The sequence below is a fragment of the Rhyacophila brunnea genome, unplaced genomic scaffold (assembly GCF_057557595.1).
Source record: "Rhyacophila brunnea isolate RB1 unplaced genomic scaffold, BYU_Rbru_1.0 scaffold_3, whole genome shotgun sequence".
Classification (NCBI taxonomy): Eukaryota; Metazoa; Arthropoda; class Insecta; order Trichoptera; family Rhyacophilidae; genus Rhyacophila; species Rhyacophila brunnea.
Genome location: NW_028232965.1, coordinates 35,740,118 through 35,754,121, shown reverse-complemented (window position 1 = coordinate 35,754,121; position 14,004 = coordinate 35,740,118). Strand labels below are relative to the sequence as shown.

General features: G+C 34.9%; 1 protein-coding gene across 1 annotated transcript in view; it reads left to right on the top strand.

Moving 5' to 3' along the window:
* LOC147068276 (mitochondrial coenzyme A transporter SLC25A16-like) overlaps window positions 1-14,004 on the top strand; it is a 41,492-nt gene that overhangs the window by 6,196 nt on the left and 21,292 nt on the right. The window contains exon 2 of the mRNA XM_085953231.1: window positions 13,445-13,671. Within this exon, the coding sequence (XP_085809357.1) occupies window positions 13,445-13,671 (227 nt within the window). The remainder of the gene's footprint in view (window positions 1-13,444; window positions 13,672-14,004) is intronic.

Genomic DNA, 14,004 nt, shown 5'->3' with positions numbered 1-14,004 from the left:
AAAACTGGAGAATTGTTTAACATATAGGTATACGATTTAGGTTGTGCTTCCAGAATGTTAGTTTGTTGGAAAATGCCTGTACTTTAGAGATCATTTTTATGGCCCAGTTCCCATCGTAGTACATCGCTGACTGCTTCTCTATTTTACTTCGTCTGTACGCACAAATCGTTATGCCAAGAAATTCATATTACAACGGCAACTTGTTAAGCATATCATTCTAACTTATTTCGAGAAATATTTCATTTCGGAGTCAAATAATAAAATTTGAGAGGCAAATTTATAAATATGATAAAAATATCCTACGCGAGCTACATTTTGGCGATCACTGGTCTAATTTAACCCCATTCTACGATAAATATTTACTTCGTTATGCATGAAAAAATAGTTCGTGTTACTGGAGTGATCACCCTGTAGGAGTTGGGTGTTTATCGAGACATCGACCCAAAATAACTGTCAACTTATTAAGTTCACATTAGTGTAGGGACTTATTAATCGAAACGTTATTTACGATATAATATTATATATTTACTGGAAAACAACGAACACAGAATATTAAAACAAAACACTTTCTATTTCACTTCTATATGCGCCATATGGGGGAAAATGTCGGAAAAACTACGCTGGAAATATAGCAAATAGGTTAATGCACTGTAAATTGCACTAGTCGCAAATCAGCATTTAAATAGAAGGATATGATTAAGTATATGATTCAATGATCCAATTATCGAATGATCCAATACTGACAAAAAAATATCCACGCCAAAGTATCAGAGTAATGGTAAAAAACGTTTCAATATATTATTTTTGACGGCCCTAGATATTGAATAAAATCCCATTTCTATGAACAGTTCAACATTCATAATATGATAAGTTAAGTGATAACTGATAAATATTATAACATAACTGTTAATTTTAAATTTCTTTGGTTACCGTTATATTGTTACTGTAATCGTAATGCTATGTTTATAAACGTACCCCTTCTTTACTTAGTGACAGTTAGTAGTCAGCCTGTTCCCTCCGGTTCGTGCAAGCGGGTTGTTAAAATGACTATAGCTGTGTAATTGGGCCGATGATAAAATCAATAATGGAGTCAAAGTTAGACGTGCGATGCAAACCGATGCATGTTATTACAATGAACAAAGGTGCGATGGTTTACCGGCAATGGCTTCACGTGGGGTAGGCATTTAATGCATTGCTTCGGGGCGGCCCTAAATGAGAGATTGGATGTAAGAACATTATATAACTTTGTATAAGAGGTATCTTGAATATACAAAGTGTCCGATCTCTAATGGCCAGTTACAATTTTCGTTTAACATAGCCAAGAAGAAATTATAACGAAGTAAATTTAATATCACCTTCCACCGATTCACGTACCTACCACAACCAGACGGAATAGACACAAAACAGATCAATACGTATTGAATATGCAATTTGTACAATTAAGGTGAATGCTCAACCTACTAAAGGCACTTAGCTGGAAGATACGAAACTTGCAATATGAGATACCTCATTTATTGATAATTTACATTATTTATAATATTATATAATATCACTCCATGGTTATGTTTATCATTCAAACTACGTACCTACTACTAATATTTTTGAATGGTTCATAGTTTTTTTTTTATGTATTTTATATATACATACTTTAAAAAACATCGCTTTAACAAAATCTTTTTATTTAATTTCGAATCTAATTTCGGTATGGTCCAAATACTCAGTGACGTCCCGTGGGGGTAGGCAGATTGAGCGTCGCTTGGCGGCGGCAGTTACCCAAGGGGCGGCAAATCGAGGAGAATCACTAGGTATATAATAGAATAGGTAGCTATTTCTTGGTAATAACGGAAATATCTTTCCATTAAAAAATTCAGCCCACTCCTCACGGGTTGTTTTAAAAGGATTTTTTTGTCGGGTTCGCGATGTCTAGTTTACTTCCGTTGTCTTTGGGCGTCACGTTCTTGGTGAACAGCATTGACACGTGTATGCCTAATTTAAAATTTATCCAAATATGTTTGCCAGTGACTCTCGTGTTTTGGAAGTTGTCAGGTGTATTTTTAAATCTACCTATCTGAAACCGTAGACTCGCAATATTGTCTATTGAAGCAGAGATGGCATTTAAATTAGATTTAGTTGTATATATATTGTTAGTAATGTATCCATACAACACATTTCTTAGATATTGGAGTCATGAAAGGATGACATGAAGTACAGTATAAAAAATGTAGCGGCATTTTGGCACTGCCTAGGGGCGGCATTTTGTCTAGGGATGTCACTGCAAATACTTAAATAAATGCTTGATTTCGTATTCACTTCATTCTTATTTATAGTACTTAGTTACTTACTAGAATCTGGAGAATTTCATTAAACTACGATTTAAGCGATTATTTGTCCAAAAATGCTTTCACCTCCGGCGAATTAGCCTCCCGCGAGTCGTGCTACGCTCCAGATCCGTTCAGTAGTCAGTACATATTCACCACGATCGTGGCGATATAATAGTGTGTTTTCAAGATTTGCCCACGAAGCTTATTAAGTTAGGTCCATTTATCTGTGATGTCATATAGGTAGGTAATGTAATTGGTGGGCAGATTTGGGAAATGTGAATACGGGACATTTCCAATAGGAATACAGTTTTCTCATAGATTTCGAATCCCACTTGGTCCAACTTTTTTTCTTCTTCTTCTTCTTCCACCCTGTCACGTCCCAACATTGGGGCATAGGGCAAGCACAAGTTGGCGCCACTTCCCTCGGTCCATCGCCAACTCCTGCGCCTCCCGCCATGTCAGACCTGCAGCATGCAGGTCGCTTTTGTGGGGTCAGATTTCGCAGGGTGAGGGAGGGCCGGCCACGGCGACGGAACCCATGAGGCCAGTGACGTCCCGTGGGGGTAGGCAGATTGAGCGTCGCTTAGGGGCGGCAGTTACTCGAAGAGCGGCAAATCGAGGTGAATCATTTGGAATATATAGAAATAGCTACCGAAACTTAGTAATAACGAAAAAACCTTTCCATTAAAAATTTAGCTTATTGGTTTTGTCGAGTTCGCGGTATCTAGTTTACTTCCGTTGCCCTTCGACGTCCATGGTGACTAGAAACGACGTGCAGATTTGAAAATAATTACAATCTGATATTTTGTTCGTAATGTATCCATACAACACATTTCTTAGAATCTTAGATATTGGACTCATGAAAGGACGATAAAACTACTGTATAAAAAATGGGGCCGCATTTTGGCGCTGGCTAGGGGCGGCATTTTATCTAGGGACGTCACTGCATGAGGATGAGGCTGTGACACAAGGGTACGAAGTGCCGCACTCTTTGGCGGCATCCGGAATACGTGTCCCAGCCACGAAAATCGTCTCTTCGTGATAACTTCAATCACCGAAGGCTGTTGTGTCTGCTCACGAACTCGGGTGTTTGTAACGCGGTCGTACCAATGTACCCCTAAGATTCGGCGGAGACATCGATTCTCAAAGGTCAAAAGCCGAGACTCTTGAAGCTTAGTAAGATGCCATGTCTCACAGCCATACAGGAGCACAGGTAGCACGCACGCGTTAAACAAACGACATTTGGTCCTTTTTACCTAGTACTTTTTTTCTAATAATATGTAATTCTAATGTTTTATAGTTCATTTTGGCATATTCAACTCATTTTTTGATGTGCTCACATGTATCTGCGAAAATTGAAAAATTGATGAGATAAGCTAGTTTAATATCAATGGTTTAACGTTACTGTTATTAAGTATAGTTGATTGATTTGAAGACGGATGTTGTTGACACATTAGCTGTCATGATTGCAAATCTCCTTTTCTCATGATATAAGTAGATATGTAGTATTATTTCATAATTACGACGTTTTTATTAGCTCGTCTTCTTAGTTGTCCGGTACAAATCTTGCAATCGATTTTTAACTAACTTCCCGACTAGCTAGACATTTGAAACTTTTATAATATATCAAAACACGATGCCAATGCATTATTTTAATACTTTTAGCCATCTATAAGTAGAATTGAATTCATTTTCAGTTAATTCTGTTTTGTATGAAAAGTTATATCGGAAGAAATCCGTGATCCAATCCACAATTATTGGTTGCTGAGTGGGCTGTCCTAGCAACTACATTATTAATATATACGTGCGTTACTATGGAAATCAACATGACATTTCAGTATTCCATATTTGTTTGTTTGGTTGTCCGTAAAATCCGTAAAAAGTAAAAGACTATTATTGGTTGCTAAGGGGGTGGTCCTAGATACTAAATTATTAATATATACGTGCGTTACTATGGAAATCAAAATAAAATTTCAAAATGAGATTTCAGTATTCTATATTTGTTTGTTTTTTATTTACTTCATATCAAGTACAAGTTTGAGCATAATAATTCAACAGAAAATTTAAAAACGTTGTATATAAAAAGTTCTTTTTATCTTGTTATTATTTTTAGTTAGTTTTCGTACTTACTTACTTTAGCAGTTTCTACACGAAGGTTAAACGACAACGTGTTGGAATTCGCTTTTAAGCAATGATAACGTGACACACATATGAAATGTTAAAAAAATAATTATTTCGCCGCTAAAACAATACAATAAGTATAAGTACTTACTATAAGTAGTGATACTACAAAATTTCGGCAAATGTGCGTTATGTGTTATAACTTTTTAGTCACATTTCCTATACATTGCAAGAGATAGGTACTTATATAATAATATATCTATATACTTATATCATAGTTGTGGCTAGGGAATCCAATGCCGAGCCAAAATTCTGATCTCGGGATTTCGGGATTACAATTTGACAATCCTGGGATCCCGGGATTGGCATTTTTTTCCATTGTTAATATAAAATTTTTATATTTACAAATAACATTGATAAAATCGGTCAAAAATAAATCTAGTATAATTTATACTATTTAAGACATTTATTATTAATATTGTATACGTTCAATCTTGAAAATACAAGTTTATTGGAGTAAATAATATTGTAATAAAAATAATAATGTGAACTTAATATGAGATTGCTGTTTCTGATAGTAAAGACTTAATGAATGGGTTAGCCAGATTTAAAATAGTAAAGCAAATCATGGTGTACTTATGGCCTTTCCGCTTCATAAATCTAATTAGTCAGCCAAATATGAAACTGCCGTAAAACGTATGAGATCATGGTGGAATTACTTCTTAATAGTGCGAAGCATTGTTTTTTCCAATCTTTCTCATTTTTATTAATTTATGTGAAAAAATAAAATGAATCGGCAACATACACATGGGTGGGTATAAATCAAACTTCATTCAAACTGCGTTTATTTCTAATGTAGTTATTTGTTATTAAAAAGTATTTTTTCTGTCATATTTTCGTTTTTATTTTATTTTCCATTAAAATTTATGAAAAAATCAATCCCGAAAGTTTCGGGATTATGGTTATCAATCTCGGGATTCATAGGTATCGAAAATAGCTCGGGATCCCGGGATTGGAATCCATAGTTGTGACCGTATTAGGGACTATCTGTGGAACGAAAAATCCTCGTACGTAGGTATAGATCTACCATCATAAATTGGCATTTCAGCGAGGGCGCTAGTATGACATTGAGAATGTTGCCATAACTAACAAAAAATGGTAATTTATAATTTTTTATTGGTAGTAGATATAGGTTCAAATATTATTAAAATAAACAATTAACACAATCAAAATAAAAACGTGTTACTTCTTTTATAACCATGAGGAAGAAATGCATAGTTGGAAAAATCAGAAATTGGAAAATATAAAGTAGTATTGTGTACCTATATTTTAGTCATGGAAAAAAATATAATGAAAAAAGCGAAAGTAAATTAAATTAACTCTAAAGACAGTAAAATAGTATCAACATAAATGGAATTTTAAATGAAACCCGATAACTATAAATTACACAAACAATGTAGAAATTATATAACTACTATAATGGTTCAATTCCAGATAGACTATCATCCGATTCGGTGTCACTCTTAGGACCATTTACAGTAAAAATAAAACCAGTCGAGGTCATATTATGGAATTCAAACTTGTAAATGTCAGTTTAATTAATACACTAAATTTCTTTATAAATCCGTTTACATACACAAAGAATAAGTAAGTATTCATTTATATTGCTATCCGACATTAATTTTTATTTATATCATAACTTTGAACAAAACTAAAAAAAATAAGAAATTACTTGCGTTGTAATATAAATGCAACTTGGTAACACTGAACAACTGTCATGGCGACTAGCCGTTGTATTCCATTATCGATATAAATAATCATTTCGTTTTGTCCTTTTTCGTCATCGCAGAATTGCCATACTTTTAGAATGATGTCTGACATTTCCACGAACTGTTTTAGAACTACTTGCCATTATGCACTATACTTATTTCTTCTGTATTTTCAATAACAAAATATATACCCCGAATCCTGTACGCTGACGTTTCAAAATGTAAACATTTGACTCAGTCTGGAATAAATTTGTCATAACGCCCAATCGCCCGGAGTTATTTTCGGATGTCTACATTAATTTCTTCGTGGAGACATAATTCGTTGTTGATTATATTAAAATATAGCTTACTTTAAATACTTACCACATAATTGGTGCTAAGTAGCTATCGAATAATGTCAAATATTAAAAGGTCACATTCGTTTATTAATAATCTAAAATGCTCTTTATGTTTTCAAATGTACAAACAATAAAAATCTTGCGAGCAAGAAAAACAGCGTACCTACCTAAATTAGCAACAAACACACATTCGATTATAAAATACTATATCAAATATAAAATTATGTATTAGGTGCATTCCTTATTTAAAAAGAAAAAGCTTTTTTCACTTGTTGATCTCTTTTTTTAATAGGTAGGTATATTTTATTTATCAACACTAGATATAATGTGATTTTGATATTTTGACGCTATGAGAGCTAAATAAACGCAAGCGCAATCCATAATTCGAGAAACAATCCACGTGATTCACAATAATGATCATAATTATATATATAATTAACTTAGTAAGCAGGTGTTTATCCTAAATCAGGTATTTACTAGATAATTATGTAGTATATACAATATTACACAAGTATTATTGAGAAACATACACTAAAAAATCTTCTGCTATCATATCGTTAGGAAATAGCATCATAATAAATATGTTGAAAACACTCAAACAAACTTGTTTTTAATATCAAATATTCGAGGCCAACTGTAATAATGACTAATGAGTGCGATGACATTGTTGAGTGATCATGTGATGACTGATGGGACTACAATACAAAGGTTGACAATTCCTTGATTTGCCTCCCTATAATTAAACTACCGCATATACAGGAGAGATATATACTCTCGGAGATCTTGAATAAAAACTATCACTGGGGTCTAATTATATTTCAAGTTATTTTGCAATTATATTTTCTCCCTAACGTTGCTATTTAGTTACTTAACCCTTTCACGCCATAGTTTATGTTTATATAGTATTAAGCACAATGTCGCGCCATTTAGCTCATCCCAGTCCTCGTCTTGCGCCGCATGCAATGACATTAATATGGACGAAGCATCTGAAAAAAAAATGACACTCACTTTTTTGTTGGGTCTGCCGAATGGCATAATCTGTTCTAACGCCATTACAATAAAGGTGATATTGCCATAAATTCCCGATGCTTTTCGTCGGGTCTGCCGAATGGCATAATTCATATTTTAATATCAATATCGTTCGCTAAAATGAACATTGACACTAGAAACACTGTTCTAACGCCATTACAATAAAGGTGATATTGCTATAAATTCCCGATGTGTGATATTGCATAATGGAAATTGCGAAATTTTGTCACGTGACGTCTACCTATACATGTGCGAATGTCGCTATGCGTGAATTTCCTGCGAGTGCGTTGTCCATTAATAATGTCATTGGCCGCATGCTACACGATTGCACGATTGAAAACCGTTATACCCGATAGTTTATATCCCGGGATTATTAACTCTCAGAATACGACATGGTATATTATTAACACTTTTTTTTATTGCTTTTGAAGTTAAGTGATATATTGACATAGCTCTATCACGTATGAGCAACCATGACGGATTCCAGGATTCAAATAAATTTATTTACATGATTGAATATGACAAATTACAGCTTCAATGCGTTACTGTATGGCATATGACAGAAAAATAAGGAACAAAAAGGAAAATATAAGTGCGCTAATATGTAGGTACTACATTTCAATAATTTATAAAACCACGTCCACATAAACTCAACGCACGCAAATGGAATATCTCGCTATCCAAAGCAATTGGATTGAACAGGGCGTATGACCCTCAACCAGCATCACTAATGTTGGGTTAGTTCTACAAACAAAATATGCTCCTGATTTATTGGTTAGTCATCAGGGAAACGCGGATCAAAACTGGATGGCAGACTTATTATTTACACCACGTTTAAGTAGAAAAAGAAAACGTAGTCAAATAAAGATCACGTATAATATTCAAACTACAGTAAGTAGCAGTGTTGCCATGTCTACTGAAATTTCAGTAGATCTACTGATATTTTTTGCCAATATAAGTACTGAAATTTTGATTTTTTTTTCGAAATTCAAGAAATCTACTGATATTTGTGTTTCTCCATAATTGTAAGTTTACTGATGATTATTTTAATAATACACTCGAAATGATTTACGCACGATCTTTGTTGATGTGTAAGGCATAAAGTCCATTGACGCAGCGAGTGCGGCGCTCGCGCAAAATTTCTACAAGTGGCGCGTAAATCGTCAAAAATACAACGTAATCAAATACGCCAGCGCCCACTGGACTTGACGATGCCTTGCGCCCCGCCTGCCGCATGAGTCACCGTTTTTCGCTTCTCGGCGATACGATTTAATGAAAATACAAAGAAGTCCATTCATTGAACACGGCTACCAAAATCACGCTGCTTGAGGCGTCGTCGATCGACGGGCGAAAAGCAATTATTTAATAACAGGGAACTCTTTGTTCCGTGTCCTATATTTCGCTGGTTGAATAATGTCGTCGTAAATATTAATTACAAGCCCCGAAATAATATAATATTTTTATTGCTTTGTTATGAGAGACGCTGTAAAAATAATTATTTTGTGCTGCTTGGGCCGCTTATTACATAGGTGAAGGGTAATGCGCGGGAAGAGACGTGTGATTATGGTTATGAATAAACGCTGCATTCGCCGACTTCGCCCGCTCGACGCGTTCTATGAGCACTATCGCTTACACTTCTAAATTGACGAAGAAAGCATTGTAACTCTACCCAAGAGCGCCATTTTACCCATTGATATCATCATTGTTGACAATAAATTAATATTATTAGTTATTTTTATCCTTATTAGTCTTAAATTATATCTAATATACTACATTTTCCAAAAACTACTGATATTTTATGAAATCTACCGAATTTTTTGTCAAAATCCACTGAAATTTTAAATTTTGACTTGGCACCACTGGTAAGTAGTATGTATATTGTAAGCTTGCCTAATACCCCGTTTACACGTGCATGGATGTACTATGCACAGTAAGAAATGTACGAAGAAACATGTATTAGGTATCCTGCAGTTGGCAAGATTGCGTGCATAAATCAAACAAGATTGGAAGATTCCGAATTTCCAATGCGACAGTAAGATTATTTTCGATCTGCGCTTGCGCAGTAGAGCAATCGTAGCGAACCTGCCGGCAAAAAAACTTACTACTCATTTTGAGCTCCGATTTTCAATACGACCTGTCAGAGTATAAAATGACAACCTCGCGTCTCGCTTACTCTTGAAGAATGAGATTGGAGAGACAGTCAGCACTTTTACGTGTAAACAGTTATTGTCATGACAGTTTAAAATAAGCACAATTGCCGACAATAATTCCATGCATGTGTACAGGCTCTATTAGAGAAAGTATGTTGATAAAACTACGGATACCATAATTAATTAACCTCGAGATTTTACCTTAAATGCGTGGATTTCTATGAATTTGTATCAATCATTCAACGAGTGATCCTAATACCTAATTCCGCTACTGATCAGATCACTCACACGCTGTATTAAAATAGTCGCAATTGTAGATTTTTTTTGGGCGTTTGGCTTTTTAACAATTTTAACGTTTAGTTTTCATGTATCGTCCAATAAACAACTGTTGTGGAACAATGGCCTAGTGCCAGATGAAAATTATTTCCCGACGAGGGCATGTCTGCACATCGCTGCCTGATTGGACGCTATTTCTGCATCGCGAATTGAAAATAGTCCACACTGTACTCGTTGTACATCTTCCTGTTCATATTAGCCAAAATAATTCCAATACAGAGTTATTCGACAGAAATGTTGCCAAAGATACTGTTTATAATGGTTCCTTTCAAAATTTTCTCATCTCATTCGATTGTTGCTTTCTCAAAGAGATTGTTTGGGGCCAGTTATGAGTCGTATGATGGTGTAACAGTGACAGAACGCCTCCTCCTAAAGCCGTAGGTCGCGAATTCGAACATCGTGAATAGGTAATATTATTTAGAAATTGTTTGTCAATGAGAATTTGCTCCACAGCAAGGTGCCTGGGGGTTGATTGAGTGACTGTGCAGGTAACAATCATTCATTTAAAAATGAAAACCTTCTGAGGAAGACTATAAGTATTGTATACTCGGGCATAGCGGTCATGCAGTTTCATATTAAAAAAATAATGTTTTGACAAAAGAGGTTAATTAATCTCTATAGTGTAATATCAGGTAAGTACTATAGTATACGTAGCCTAAACAGTTATTATGAAAGTAAGGCATAAAGCCTACCAAAAAAGCGTTCGGTGCGCTCACTACTGAGTAGGCCCCCTCCCACCCGCGCATTACCCTTCACCTATGTAATAAGGGGCTCAAGGAGCACAAAATAATTATTATTATCAGCGTCTCTCATAACAAAGCAATAAAAATATTATTAAATTTCTCGGGGCTTGTAATTAATATCGGACACGCAATAACTAAACAAAGAGTTCGCTGTTCTTAAATAATGGCTTCTCGCTCGTCTATCGACGACGCTTCGAGGAGCGTGATTTTGCTTGCCGTGTTCAATGAATGGACTACGTTGTATTTTCGTTAATTCGTCCGGCTGAAAAGCCACACAACGGTGACTCATGGGGCAGGCGAGCACAAAGCGTCGTCAAATCCAGTGTGCGCTGGCGTATTTGATTACGTTGTATTTTCGATGATTTACACGCCACTTGTGAAATTTTGCGCGAGAGGCCCACTCGCTCCGTTAAGTGGGTTTTACGCCTAAGGCTTAGAAAAGGACTTAGTCACCTTAATAGCTTTAGTAGACGTATGATCAAATTACCGGCAACCAATTCAAATTGCAGAGTCATTCGTAACAAACTATATTACTTAGTATGCACTGAGATTTTATTGCCAGGAACGATCTGAGATAAAAATGCCTTAAATTAATGGTAACGGTGTAAAACAAGTTGTATACTGTTATAAAACGGATTATCTCTCTCATGCGACAAATAATGTTGGAGTACAAGTGAAGAAGAGTAGGTATTATCCCGCTCTTGTGATCGGTTGACTTGGATCCTCGTACTGATCTTAAAAAATATACCTAAATGGAATTAGTTCATCTCTTTCTTTTGAAGCCAGTTTAGAGACCTTAGAGACCAACGCCAGGTAATGTAAAGATGGAAGGTACTTTAATTATCTGCTAAGTCACTATTTAAATGAAAAACAAATTATCTTCTTTGTAGAAATGATATGATGGAATGTAACGGGTAATAAAACAATACTTCAGAAGAGATTATAATATTGCAAAATGCCATGGCATCCACGATACCTAACGGAGTTTAGTCACAAAGTATAAGTAATGAAGTATTGAAGTAGAGTAAGTCGTTGAATTACATATTATATAGAACAAATTGCATAATTGATTACGTATGATTATTTTAGATATATCGGTAGTGTGCATCCCTAATTTTGAGTACAATTAGTGATAGGTTCTGATAGATTTACAATGTTCAGTGCATAATGGATACCTATTATAGATATTATGTTGGTAACAAATGCGAACGAGATAAGATGCAATAACATATAAGTATTGGGAGGAGAGAATAATAATAAAATGAATAATTACAGTAAATAAGTAAATTAAGGGAATAACATCCTTGTTATTGAATTCTAGACAGTATGGTCAGGCCCGGTTTTAGGGCGATTGAACTGATTGAGCGCAATCGGGCCTTACGCTTTTGAAGTCTCTCAATCGGCTGCAATAAAATCATAGAATTCTCAGGAATAACCGAGCACATACTCCAATAGGGCATCGAACTTGCTAGGAACGGCCCTGAGTAAGGTAGATATAATATTATAAAGAAATTAGTTAATTTACTAATATGATTAATTAGATGAATGAAAATATAATAGGTACGCCATTATTAATCATTTAGTGTTAAATGTCTTTTAAAATTTTTAGTTGAAAGACATTAGATTAGGTAAGTATTTAGGTACTTTAAAAAACACAATATGTAGAGCTTATTCTACAATTTAGTTTGTGGATTAAAGGTCAGCCGGTTGCATCCGCTTCGATAGGACATTCTCAACAAGAATAAGTGTGTATTTTATATTAATATAATTATTATTATTTAGAATATTTAAATGACAAATTAAAAAAAAAACAGGAACATCGCGATCATGTCCTACATAAATTATAAATTATAAAAAAACGGACCCCCAATGCGCCAACGTACAGCATACTAGTTATTTTTGACCATACTTAAATTGTATAATACAAAAAGTTTTTGTAACTCTCGTTAGTTATAGGTACCTGCACCAAACTCCTTTGTTTTTTGATAATACATGAATACCTACCTTGAGTAGTTATTTTGCTGTATTTTTTAAATAATAATTCGTATATTTCACTCCATTTTACGTTTTTACAACGTTTTTCTTAGGTCGTATTCTTATTTGTCCGGTGGTTGTTTGTCTGGTACAAATCTTGCAATCGATTTTTAACTAACTACCCGACTAGCTAGACATTTGAAACTTTTAGAATATATCAGAACACGATGCCAATGCACTTTTAGCCATCTTTAAGTGGATTTGAATTCATTTTTAGTTATTTCTGTTTTGTATGAAAAGTTATTTCGATACCATTATTGGTTGCTAGGGGGTCCCGGCAACTAAATTATTTAATAATATATACGTGCGTTACTATGGAAATCAGTTCAGTATTTCTATCAAGTACAATTTTTTTTGATCGTTTAAGCTAGTCAAGTCAAGTTTATATGATTCAACAGAAAATTTAAAAACGTTATATATAAAAGGTTCTTTTTATCTCGTAATTATTTTCAATGTAAATTTGGTAGTCGTGGTATATTATTGTCTTACGTGAGATTCGAAACTTGAATGTTTAGTTTTGCGCGCTAGATTACCCAGTGAATTTATGATAGAAACATTTCCAAATAGACCATCGTCCGATTTTAATATGACATTGTTTCGCAGGAGTGGCTGGTATGTGCTCCAAGACGGCCGTGGCCCCTTTGGACAGGCTGAAGATCCTGCTGCAGGCCCATCAGCCGAGATATAGCTCTCTCCGAGTGCCGCAGGGGCTCGCAGCCATCGTCCGCGACGAAGGTCTGCTCGCGCTCTACAAGGGAAACGGCGCCCAGATGGTGAGGATCTTCCCGTACGCAGCCACGCAGTTCACCTCGTTCGAGATATACAAAAAGGTTCGTTTCCGTGCAATCCGCATGTAATTTGCCAATGAGAGCTTTCGGTATGATATCTATAACAAGAATGATGCGTATCTAATAGTGGACGCCAAAGTATTTTTTAAATAAGTTAATTCATTCCCACAGTTATGCCATATTTTGTGAAAAAATGGAAGATATACCTAATAATAACGTGTTGTTTAGGTACTCATACATTTTCTTTTATAATTAAACGTAGGTAATTTAAACTAAAACAGACTACTCATAACCCATATACGTATTTAGGAATTAGGATGTAATAATATGGTTTTTTGATCATAAATGATGAGTCATAAATCTGCTTATTCAATT